This window comes from Chenopodium quinoa, unplaced genomic scaffold, assembly GCF_001683475.1.
Source record: "Chenopodium quinoa cultivar QQ74 unplaced genomic scaffold, ASM168347v1, whole genome shotgun sequence".
In the NCBI taxonomy this organism is placed as follows: Eukaryota; Viridiplantae; Streptophyta; class Magnoliopsida; order Caryophyllales; family Amaranthaceae; genus Chenopodium; species Chenopodium quinoa.
The window spans coordinates 19,577,334-19,589,475 of NW_018742204.1; the positions used below are offsets into that span (position 1 = coordinate 19,577,334).

At 33.0% G+C, this 12,142-nt stretch overlaps 2 protein-coding genes across 2 annotated transcripts; one reads left to right on the top strand and one right to left on the bottom strand.

Moving 5' to 3' along the window:
* Window positions 1-631: 631 nt before the first annotated feature.
* On the top strand, window positions 632-7,480 carry LOC110721644 (squamosa promoter-binding-like protein 6). The gene is made up of 5 exons (XM_021900841.1): window positions 632-904; window positions 1,173-1,712; window positions 2,711-2,814; window positions 4,421-5,130; window positions 7,130-7,480. The coding sequence occupies exons 2-4, from the start codon at window positions 1,183-1,185 to the stop codon at window positions 5,062-5,064; spliced, it is 1,278 nt and encodes a 425-aa protein (XP_021756533.1). The 5' UTR covers window positions 632-904; window positions 1,173-1,182; the 3' UTR covers window positions 5,065-5,130; window positions 7,130-7,480.
* Window positions 7,481-8,321: 841 nt separating this feature from the next.
* On the bottom strand, window positions 8,322-12,142 carry LOC110696172 (protein CRABS CLAW-like). Its single transcript, XM_021873489.1, has 7 exons — window positions 11,632-12,142; window positions 10,993-11,121; window positions 10,595-10,730; window positions 10,169-10,217; window positions 9,946-10,021; window positions 8,742-8,820; window positions 8,322-8,586 (listed from the first exon to the last, which is right to left on the bottom strand). The coding sequence occupies exons 1-6, from the start codon at window positions 11,734-11,736 to the stop codon at window positions 8,758-8,760; spliced, it is 558 nt and encodes a 185-aa protein (XP_021729181.1). The 5' UTR covers window positions 11,737-12,142; the 3' UTR covers window positions 8,322-8,586; window positions 8,742-8,757.

Consider the following 12,142-nt stretch of genomic DNA (forward strand, 5'->3'; position numbering starts at 1 on the left):
CATTAGATTCCATTATTGTTTTTTTTTTTCATATAGCTAAAACAATACAATAACAACTGAACAAGGATTGATATGAAGTTATGAACACACCAAAGTAAAAATGATATCTTCTAATTTCATTACTTTACACCAATAATGCATTCATATTGGTCCAAAAAAAAAAATTAAAACATTTCACAATGCTATATAACGCCCCTATAAGCAAGAATCTAGAACCTAAGTAAAAAGGTGTTGAAAATTCAAACCTAAGTTCTATTGTGGGTTGAATAAAACATGTTGTGGTTAAGGATAATTATTGGACACAAATATTAGTGGGCCCTACCTAGAAGTGGACATACATCTGCCTCTTTAATGGGCGAAGCCCGGTATTGTGGCCCTAATATCTTTAATTCCATAGGGTATCCTCAAACGAAACAGAATTTTGACATTCCACCTAATTAACTGAATTAGTATCAATCTTATTTCTTAATCTTGTTTTTTCTATACCTTTCAATCTCTTCATTAACTGAATTTAGTGGGTAAATCAATCCTTAAACATCCTTTTCTTTTTACTTTAATTTATTCTTCTCGATATAAAGTACTCCTTATCATTAAAGGGTTAAAATTAAATTGAAATTTGATCTCATATGTTGGGTACCACCACACGCAATGTTGTGGTTACTGTCCACAATTATTTTTTGTTTGCACCGTTAATTTATAAGTTAATTCTCAAGTGATATATGTGAGAGTGATGGACATGTAAGATCCTTGAGACATGCTTCCCCAATGAGATTTTCTCAGAAATCTGCCTCCACTTTCCTTCACTATCTTTTACTTTCTTTATTTTAAAGAACAAAATCCTCGCTTTTTTTCTCTTACGCTCTGTATTTCACTCCATCTTCTCCTCTGCTTCACTATAACTACGGTATGTGCAAAACCCATCTCCAATTTTTCTTTAATTTCATTGGGTTTTCTCCATTTATTATATTAAATCACTCAAATTTATGAATTGGGTTGGTGAAAAAATATGATTTTTTTGGGGTTTGAATGGTCAATTTTGAGTTGAAATTATGAAATAATTGAGTGTTTTTGGTGGGTATTTGTTTATTTTATAATTTTGCTGATAATTTCTTTTTTTTTTTTGGGATTTTGTTTTGATGATGCTTAATCATAGAATTATATGATATTTGCAGGTCAATTGTGATGGATTCTTGGAAACATATGGGATGTGAAATTAAAACCATGTTTAATGTTGAAAGTTACCCATTAATTTCTAATACTCAAGCACTTGAGAGAATGGATTTTATGGATTTGGGGTTTCCTGATGATATTAGGAAATCATATTCAATTTCTAGTGAACCAAGTGGGGAGGTTTTCAGTGATGAAATTGGCACAGATTATCCCCAATTTGGTGAAGAATCTAATCATCAACAAGATTTTTCACTTGTTGATTTGAAGTTGGGTAGGTTGGAAGATGGTGGGATTGATAAAGATAGTGAATTGTCAAAAATTAATGCAGCTGAATCATCTGTTATGCTGTCTTCTCCGGCAAAGAAAGCTCGGTCTTCGATGTCGATTAATCGATCTTCCAATTGTCAAGTTCTTGGTTGTAACAAGGATCTTAGCTCTTTTAAGAGCTACTATAAGCGGCATAAGGTCTGTGATGTTCATACAAAGACACCTAAAGTTATTGTTGATGGGATTGAGCAAAGATTTTGTCAACAATGTAGCAGGTTTGCCTTCTTTATACTGTTTCAGTTTACTTTTATAATGGTATTAGGCTAACATATGAATACACATAGTTTGTATTTAGTTTTGCAATTGAATTTTCAGAATTTCTTGTCTGAATTAAGAACCTATTGATAGGTGTGTAGAATAATAATCTAGAACCTGCTGATAGGTGCGCGATATGATAAGAATCGTAGTCAATGAGGAAGATGATTCATTGATACTTTAATGAAAGATTTGTGTTGGAGCTGTACATTAACAAGTTTTATTTTCCCCAAATTAGTTTATTGATTAGGGGACAAAACCTCATTTCCAAGATAAATCAATTAACCATGTTGTCTGTAAGTAATATTCTATTTCTTGTGGAATGAATCTCAGTGGATATTGGCATTGGTTGTCAGCTTGAGTTTTGTTGATGTCTAAATCCAAACTGAATCAGATTTGGCTGCAACATTTAAGTATGAGTACTTAATAGTGTGTAGATTGTTTTCTATGTTATTGAGAAATACATGTTAAACGAGTTGCATCCATTCATTAACAGATTATGCTGTCTTTCACGTAAAACAATTTCGGGGTTTCTGATTCCATGCTATAAGGGTATGTCTTGTTGGTCCCCCCCTCCCTTCCCCCCTCTTTTTTAATCTTTTTTCTGAAGATCAGTATTGGATATGCAGTACAATAGTACATATATTTTACAATATATCAGCTTTCTGCCATTACATGAAAATAATACGGGGTTGTTAGTGAATGGTATAAGCATTAGATTAAGATGCCAAATGCTGTAGATTAAAATTTGAGCTATCAAGGTCAGCTACATGTCTTATTTGAATTTGCAAGTGTTGCCAGACTATCTGTGTTGTTCATCTAGACAACCCTTTACCAGTCTTGTCCTTTTAGATCCTAAATTGATTTGTTTCTTTTTTTCTTTCATTTTTCATTGGGATCATCTTTGGGTTTATGAAAACTGCGTTGTTCTTTACTTACCGGTGATAGGATTGTCCAGGTTTCATCTATTGGCTGAATTTGACGACATCAAACGTAGTTGTCGTAGGCGTCTTTCTGCTCATAATAAGCGTCGAAGGAAGCCTCAGCTTGCTTCTGAACCAGGTGAGACAAGCGCTCTTTATGAGTTATATTTAGTAACTATAAAATGTACCCATCTAGACTTGAGACTTTTGTAATATTCATTTGATATTTATCAGCCAAACATGTGTTTGTTGTGAAATAATGTTCTGATATAGGTTTATATAGTGTAACTGCAAATTTAGAGATGTGGGGACTTGGGAATTGAGTACCTTATATGAGAACTATGAAAAAACAATTGACTGTTTGATAGTTTTGTTTGAAGATCCAAACATTTATGTGCACAATGCCTCATCCACCTTATTGACTCAATGCAATAATTGCCAGTAACTTGCCTGAAAACTCATGAATGTTATGTCACATGTCTTTTAAGTTTTAAAGGCTCACATTATTTCAGAAGATTGTCATAAAAAAAATTTCTTACAAAATATATAATTACTCCTTTGCAGTTTAAGCTCAGAACAGTTTTTTTATTAATTGCTGTTGTTGAATGTAATAACTAGCAGCTTTTTAAATCACATGTTAGTTGCTTATGCATTTTTTCAAATTATAAATCTACGAAAGCTTTATTGATGACACTGAACTACTGAAGTGATAAATGACTTGGATGATAGAAGGTCTTTCACTGTTTAAGAATCTTTTCTTTTACTTCGTATTCATTTTGCTTCTTTCTTTCAGGTAAATTACTTTTCTGCATTGTAGTTGCGAGGTTGACTTACTTAGGCTCCAAGTAGATTGAGGAATCTAGTCAGCCCAGTTAGGCAGCATCTTTTGAAATTTAGTGCAAAGCTAATTTAGATAATGATCTTAAAAATTAAGCGGATTTCCTCAGCCATTTTATGAAGCTCTAGATGTTCTATACTTTAGGCATACTTTGAGGATATTTGATCAAGATGACATAATTTATATAGAGTGTCATAAGCCCCCTAATAATTTACTTCTTGGGTGGTCTAGGTATTGTACTTTTATATTTGATGTGAGCTGACCAACTCTTCAATGCTACAGTCATGAAGATCAACATGAACATTTCCCCAATGTCTCGTCTCCCAATTAAAAATTCTGATAGCTACCCACTAAAAAGCCTTTTTATTACTTGTCAAATGGATTTGTTGTGAATTTTATGAACAATAATCTGCCAAATTTCATGTAAGAATATCAGGAAATTGTTCCTATTTCTTTTATAATTTGTGTTGTATGGATGTAGCATCATTATTCTATGATATATGTCTTTCCAACCAGTTTAAAAGTGGCTCCCCATATTCATTAATGGTCAAGGTTCTCTAAAAATAATGAATCTTAAAAAACTGTGGCAAGGGCCTGTTATGCTGCATTATATAATCTAAACCATTTTAACTGTATTATGAACACTATGGTGAGACGAATAAAGGATGAACCTTAACGTATACAATTGATCTACTCTAAAGTTACCAATTTTCAAGCTTATATCTCTTGGTATTACCTATGCTTCTCACTAGCAACCCTTTGTTTGAGTATAAAGTTGTGTCAGAAGACTCAAAACTCTATGAAGCTATTTGTCTTTCTTTTTCCACCCCTTTTTGAATGAACAAATGTTAGTGGGGCTTCTCATTTGTATCAGAATTTTCACCATATAATATACTACAATTTGCAGGTAGTGGGATAATTGACTTTTCCTCATCACTTGCTTTTCCTGAAGTGATGCCTAGTGTTTATCTTGGTCCGAGTAAGTATGAAGAGGGGATTGATAATTCCATCAAGAGCTCAAATTTCCTTCTCCAAATGGGATGTGTAGGAGAGAAAATAAATAAGTTTCCTGCAAATGTTAAGGACGACATTGCTGGCTTTGCAAAACCGACTAATGAAACTTTATCCAGCATTCAGCAAACTAGTCGTGCTCTCTCTCTTCTGTCAGCTCAATCACATAGTATATCAAGCCAGTTGCTGGAAACTGCAAGCGCGACACTGACCAACAGAGGCAACCATGCAGATTCGAATCCTGGGCATTCTCTTAACCATTCAGCTGGCATTTTTAATAAAGTTTCAGCAAGTGGCCCTCATGAACCTGGAATCTATTCAATGGACGCTGACGAGGATGGACCCACCATGATCAATCATAACAATAGCAACACTGTTGGTCTTCATCTCCCAAGTGATGGCATTTCAAGGCCGGGTTTAAGGAACACTGATTGTCACCATCCCAAGGAACGTGGCATCATCCTTAACTTGCTTCAACTGTCTTCGAATCTTCAAAGAGTTGAGCAGCAAAAACACTCAACTGAAAATGAAGCAGGATAAACAAAGTTATTCTTAAAAAGTGGATATGGACCTTTTCTTGCTCTGAAGGGCAGTGCATGCATTAAGGTATGTGACGTTCCTACTTAATAAAAAAAACATAATTATTGCCATCTTTATTGATTCCTTGCTGCTGAATTAGCATGCACAATTAACAAATTCCAATGGCTATTATTAAAATAGGCTGCTTTGTCACAAGCCTGACTTGATGCTAGAATCATAAAATACGAGGTTTATGGGGGAAAAAGTATCATACTAAGAGTGGCACGTGTGTAGACGTGTTTTTTTTTAAAAAAAAAACTGACAGCTACTCGAGATACTACCTTCTCCGTCTTATTGATAGAAAAGCACTTCTTTTTTTTTTTGGCAAAACTGAGGCTCATTCACTTTGTATGAGTTTCAATACTTGGCCTTCATGTATATTGAATATAGTATTAGCAGAATTGACGTCAGAAGAGGTCAGGGGGACACATTTAGATCCATAGATGTCTTTCACTAACTTTCATTCTGAGAAGTGGTCACCCGGGCCTATTTAGATTCCCTTTGTGCAAGTATGGAATCATAATTTCTAGTGGGTAATCAACTTGGTATTTTTATTGTGAAATGGTGCTTTTTTTTTCCGATCTCTGAGTCATCCTCATTATAATAATAATACACCTTGTCTGTGGAAACTGGAAAACTTCTCTGTATTCTTTTTGCCTCACTCAACTAATGCAACCACAAAAGCCAACGAAGCAACGACGTGGTAGGGAACCTGTAAGTGGCTTTTTAATAGAATAAAACAAAAATCAGAGCTTATAATTCCTTTTTTTTTAATGCGTATCACTTTTGTAGGCCGTCTATTCAGGTGGTTTATGGAAACCTAGGTATCATTATCATATTTAATATTATATGCTGGCGTATCATAGCTGATTTATGTTTCTAAGACATCGTGCTTGTAGAGTCATGTTAGTATTCTTTTACTCAATCACTAATCATTCTATAATTGTTAATTCTTGTATTCCCCATCATTCCTGTCATCACTGGTCAAACATGTACGGCATTGTTTAATTCACTAGGTCTCATATTGTCTTTATGTTATTGTGAACAACTGAACATCATCATCATCATCATCTAGATCCTTCAATAAGAATATGTTTCGTTTAAGCCTACAAAAGGAAGGTTACTTGTGTAGCATCCTAGCTTTTATCTTGACTAAAAATGAGATTCATGGTTCTAACTTCTGACTATTCACTGAGACAACAGACAACGCTCAAGGTTTTTTAATGAGTAAAAACTTTTTCTTGGACATAGTTCTCCTTTTCTAATGTAACCATAAAGATTAGTGCCCTGGCAGTGTTAATTCTTCTTCATGTGTTTTTCATCCTCATGGGAAGGAGGGGAAAAAAACTTTATAAAAAAGGTATCCTATGAAGAAAACTAGCTCAACTAGTTCTTATTTTTAATTTGGTTAGCATTTTGTGATACCATAGTGTCAGATTGTTTTTGTGATAATTGATGGCATCTTGCTTGATTGATCAACGTAATACGATGCATTCTGCTGCCTGTGTGCTGCGATGCTGGTGCTTACAAGCATCCTTGTGTGCAATGAATATGCCTTAAACTTGACTTCTTTGTTTCTAAAATTAGCTTATTTTTATTATTACAGGCATGTAGGCTCCAAGATACATAGAAATCTGTTTGTTATTGGTTAAATTTCATGGTGTTCATCGATGAGTTATGCAATAATGCATATCACTAATTCATTATGCTTACGTAGATCATCCAGGTTTATATTTTAGGATTTGTTAAGGAAAATAAACCTTTAATGAAGAAAATAAGTATTTTTCGTTCAAAGGTGAACTAGACATGCCTAGCAACTGTCAGTTTATGGGACATCAACATTGCAGTGGACAGCTCTTGAATTTAGCTTTCCAGGGAAGAAGAAAAAAAGAAAGGGAAAAGGTCACATGAACTGGAATGAATTTTCTAGCCAAATTTTTTCGTCGTGATTGAATAACTTTGCATGTTATTCTTGACAGTACTTTGAACACAAACTTGACTGATTCTATGTTGATACTTTTTGCAGTCTTGATGTCGAATTAAAATTTTGCAATGCCCGAACATGGTACTTCCCGCCAGCAGTAATCAAGCGATGTATGATATCCAAAGCAATAGAGTTGGGCCGTGCTTAGTGAGTGATACTGTACAAAGCCGAAAACTTGAAACTTGTTTTCCAGTTTACCTTACAGTAAAGAAGCTACCTGCTGGCTGTTGCAATGAACCAAGGCAGTACAGTGTTGTTGCTTCCATTTTGAATATGCTGCTGCTTTTTTTTAATGGCAGATGTTTTTGATAATGAATTGTAAGTATCTGATTTCATGTCACTCCCTATGTATGGCCTTATGTAATTAAATTTTAAAAATTTTGAACTGTTCTATACTTACGATGCCTCCTGATTCATTCATTCTGCTCTTTGCTTTAGAATTCCAAGGTGAAAGAAAGTTATGGATCAATGGACAAGTTTATTAGTTTTTCATTTGATCCACCTTCCTCACTTGTGCCGCCTTCATTAGGCGGGCGGGCGGGGGTCTTAATCAAATTAGACCAACATGTGAAACGATTAGACCAACTTGTGAAATGAACAGGTCTGGTGGGGTTGGGTTGGGTTTAATCATATTAGACCAATGTATGAAACGAACAAGTTAGGGGGGATTGATAATATCAGTAGTCCACCAGACTTATATGCATGCCCTATCTATCAATCACTTCAGGTAACAATGTAAAAATAGTTTGCATAAGGATGGAAAGGGAAGTTATTGTGGATATTTTAAAATCATTTGTGGTCTTATACATCTAAAACCAACCACTAATTTTAATCAATCAATCAAAGCCTTAATTCCATAAAATGAAGTATTCAATGAACTTTTTTTTTTTAAAAAAAAAAAATAGCACCCAATGAGAATAAGTCATTTTAATAAGCAGCTTTAACCCGTTTATTAATAGTTCACCATTATTCCAACCATTAGATTGTGGGGTCAAAAGTTATATTAGTCTACCTTTTGTAACGATGTGACTACATAAAAAAACTTTTTTTTTTTTATTTTTTTTTTTAATTCTCATTTTTGGTTCAACAAAATACAATGCTATTTATGCTTCCCATGTGAAAAGTAAACTACTAAGCTATTACTTCGTATTAGATATATTGAAGTGTTATGCAATGAAGTTATGGAAAAGACAGCTCAAATAAAATAACTGCATAATAATAAACTTATATTGCATTTAAAGTACTTAAGTAGCTTAGCTTAAACAGTTAAACCTTAATTAGTTACAACAAACGACTGCATTAGCAATATCATCATGCAGTTACAGGCAGTGAAACTGAAACATAATTAGAATGACAAACTTCATATTTGTCAACATAAAACAAGACGATCCGATGATCTGAATACAAAGGTGTACTAACTAATTCTCTACTTCTTTCTTGCCCTACTACAACCATATATATTATAGCCGTCTGATTCGAAACAGAAGGCATCCTCTTCCCTGCATATCATGCACCAGAAAATAAAAAACACAAAGTTAGTAAAAAATACTCGACCTAGAATTACTTGTCACGTTGATGTAGTTTATAATAGTAAACGCGAAAACTATTGTAACAAAAATAAAATGCGTTTAAAAGAAATGGGAGTTGTGCTTACGTAGGAAGTTTATAGTTTAATTGGGGTTGCTGCTCTCCGCAAGTGACCCAGCTGGAGTGTGCGGAAGAAACCTTGCCCACTGAACATTATCACATACAAACAATTACGAAGTAATAATTATTGTACTACTACAGTACTACCTCTGTTACAAATTATATGCAACTTTTAGGTATTATTTGTGAGATATAAAATATTTCAAAGTTGCACATAATATGTAATGGAGGTGGTATTTTTTTTTTTATTTATCATGTTATTGTTCAAGAAACAACAAAATAAACGCTTCTTCCATAAACAATTTGACCGTCTTATTAAATAAATTCTATAAACTCATAAACCTATCCATTACGTAGTAATCTTCACACTTTGAATTAGTACTCAGTACATAGTATATAGTATATAAAAAGAGTGGATAAATTCTTTAAAATAATAATCTAATATATATATATATATATATATATAAAAGGGAGTTTTTTCCCGAGTTTTTAGAGAGCCACAGGATCTAGTTTTCTTAGTGCGCCATGTTAGATTATAAATCTTAGTAGTAGCCAATTAAATAGGAGATTATTAATTTCTTTTAGAATTAAATAATTCAAATGTCATGTAAGCAAAATTGGCGAATGAGATTTTTAAGTTTAAATTAATTAAATATTATATATTATCTTTTAATATTAGGAATTTTATCTAAATATATAACAAATTGAAGGCTCATAAATACAAAAAAAAAAAAAAAAAAAAAAAAAAAAAAAAAAAAAAATCAAACAAACCGTGCATCGCACGGGCTTCATCTAGTTTTGATATAATTAGGAACATTAAAAGTACAGAATAACAATCTTTGCTACTTGCTAGCTAGTTTTAAAATAAACTTTGTATGATAATAACAATAATGCTAAATTATATGCTATAGTCTATAGCATGCAAATAGAAATTCTTATCTAGTATCGTACAAGAACTTCTTAAAGAAATTCATAATCATCTAATTTTAGCAAAGAAATGGAGAAAATCAGTAGTTAAAAGTCGTATTTAATCCCTTAGATAGATAGTCCTATATATATATATATATATATATATATATATATATATATATATATATGTTTTTTTTTTTTTTGACATCTTAAAAATGTTTAATTGGATTCAAGGATTTGGGATGAGATTATTCAAAAACATCCTAAAAATGTTAAAAGAGATGGAAAAGTAGTTAACTTACGTTCTTTGCGGCTGTGCTAAAAGCCTCTCTATGAGGTATCTCAGGATTTGCTGCTTTGATGCGCTGAATCTCCTCCCTAACAAATCAGAAGAAGTACGTGGTTTATTTGTCACATTACTAGATCAAATCTCGACCTCAATATGACATTTAATTCCGGATATGCATGAACGAATTATGAATTATTACAGATAATGAAGTTTTAGTGTACAATTTTGATGCTTACTTCATGAATCTATTATAAGCGGATGGAAGCCTATGCTTCTTCTCAGGAGCTGCAATAAATAAAAATTCAATTCCATAAATCAGTTATCACGCTATAATAACTTAATTAGATAATAATATAAACTCATTCATTGACAAATTAAAAGTAATAATTTCAATTAGTATAAAAGACGTAGATCTAAACAAAATCTTCTGGCTAATGATCAAAAGAGCTTATAAAATCTTAAAGATAATTTTCATTCTAGTAAAAACTAAAAGAATCAATTTCTAAGCAAGTAACTTTTGTGTGCGACTGACCACACTGTGTGGCCAAGCTAAAACATACCAAGTAACCCTTAACCGACAAATAAGCTATATAAAACACACAATTAGGCTATATAAAAAGTTGAATAAATAAATGTAAATAGATTGGGAAATAAAAACATACGTTTACAAACAAATGGCCTTGGAGAAACAGGCTCGGTTAAGGTGGATGACGACGAAGGAGATGGTTCACTTTTCTTGTTGCTGTGATGATCAATGGTGCTGCAAAAACCCCCTGGTTTCTCCAAGAAATTGAACCCCTAGCACAAACAACGAACAACACGTACAATAATTTTATTTCCATCAATATAACAATATTTATACATGCATGATGCATGCATCTTAGGCTAATTGTGCAATTAATTTCAACTTGGAGTTAATATTAGTTTACAAATCAAAGTTTGTATGTCAATTTTCATAAATCATGAACAAAGATATATAAATTATAACTGAACTACAAAGTAATTATCTAGATAGATTGATTAACATTAAGGGTGAAAAAAAAAAAAAAAAAATTATTACCTGAAGGGTGATTTGGTGGTCAAGACATTGCCCTTGGAGAGGAGGCCTAGTGCTCAGAAAAGATACATTACTACAATGCCCACATTTCACTGTTATCGTGTCCAACAACCTCTTGCATGGAATCACAACCTACACTCGAAAATTATAATAACACTTTAGTTAAATAATGTATATGTAACAAAGCATCTTCCGTCCAACTTTAGTTGTCACGTTACTTGTACAGTCAATGTGATAAAATTCATGTCCGACAAAGTAAGCATCAATTATATATGGTACTATTGTCTAACTAATAACATGAGAAAGTCTTTGACTCGTTTAAAACATACATATTCTTTTCATACATGATAATAATCATTAAGTAGCTAGGTAGTTAATTAAATACTAAGCTAAATGAAACGACGTAGAAAATATGAATGGTGAGGGTTAGTCATATACAGGGGTGGTTCTGAGCATGTGCAGGGTGGTCGACCGCACAGGGCCCCTAAGTGAAACTACTATAAAAGGGCCCGACTTTTTAATTTAGTAACATACTTTTCCTTAAAAAATTGATTTTAGGTCATAATTCAACAAAATTGCACCGGGCCACTTTCAGTGTTAGCATTTATAGCCCCGCCTCTGGTCATATATATATATATATACCGCGAGGACAGTGTTGCAAAAGTTGCACCGAACATAGCAAAGATGTTCCGGAGGTGGTGGAGCCAACTCCGAGCCCACTTTGTCTTCCATCGTGTTGGTGTTCATCGTATCGTAGAAGAAGAATGATCGAAGCTAGCTAATTAAACAAGAGAGGATAAGAGATAGATAATGTTGGTGATTGAGAATGAAAGGGAAGAAATAGTTAAAAAGATGATAGGGTAGAGATAAAAGGAAATGTGTTTAGGTTTTAAGGTATACATATAGTAGAGGGGGAAAGCTATATATAGTTGCCTAAATGTCTATGGTGTTGGATATCGTAAAAAGTGATTTTTAGGGTTTCTAATTTGGTTATTCTTTTTGTGCTCATTTTTGCAAATTGTGAGTTTTTTAACGTACAACTATGCAACTAATGCAAGGCTTTGTATTATGATAAGCTAGCTCGATCATTTATTAGATGATTCGTTTGTTTGTTTTTTTCACAATTTATGCATTAAGTTATTCTAATGGTCTT

Excerpts from the sequence above, each read along its gene's own strand:
- LOC110721644 (XM_021900841.1), top strand. The coding sequence starts at position 1,183 with ATGGATTCTTGGAAACATATGGGATGTGAAATTAAAACCATGTTTAAT. Across the intron at positions 1,713-2,710 it reads TTTTGTCAACAATGTAGCAG|GTTTCATCTATTGGCTGAAT; the intron begins GTTTGCCTTCTT and ends AGGATTGTCCAG. Across the intron at positions 2,815-4,420 it reads TCAGCTTGCTTCTGAACCAG|GTAGTGGGATAATTGACTTT; the intron begins GTGAGACAAGCG and ends TACAATTTGCAG.
- LOC110696172 (XM_021873489.1), bottom strand. The coding sequence starts at position 11,736 with ATGAACACCAACACGATGGAAGACAAAGTGGGCTCGGAGTTGGCTCCA. Across the intron at positions 11,122-11,631 it reads TTTGCAACACTGTCCTCGCG|GTTGTGATTCCATGCAAGAG; the intron begins GTATATATATAT and ends TTTCGAGTGTAG. Across the intron at positions 10,218-10,594 it reads AAGGCCATTTGTTTGTAAAC|CTCCTGAGAAGAAGCATAGG; the intron begins GTATGTTTTTAT and ends TATTTATTGCAG.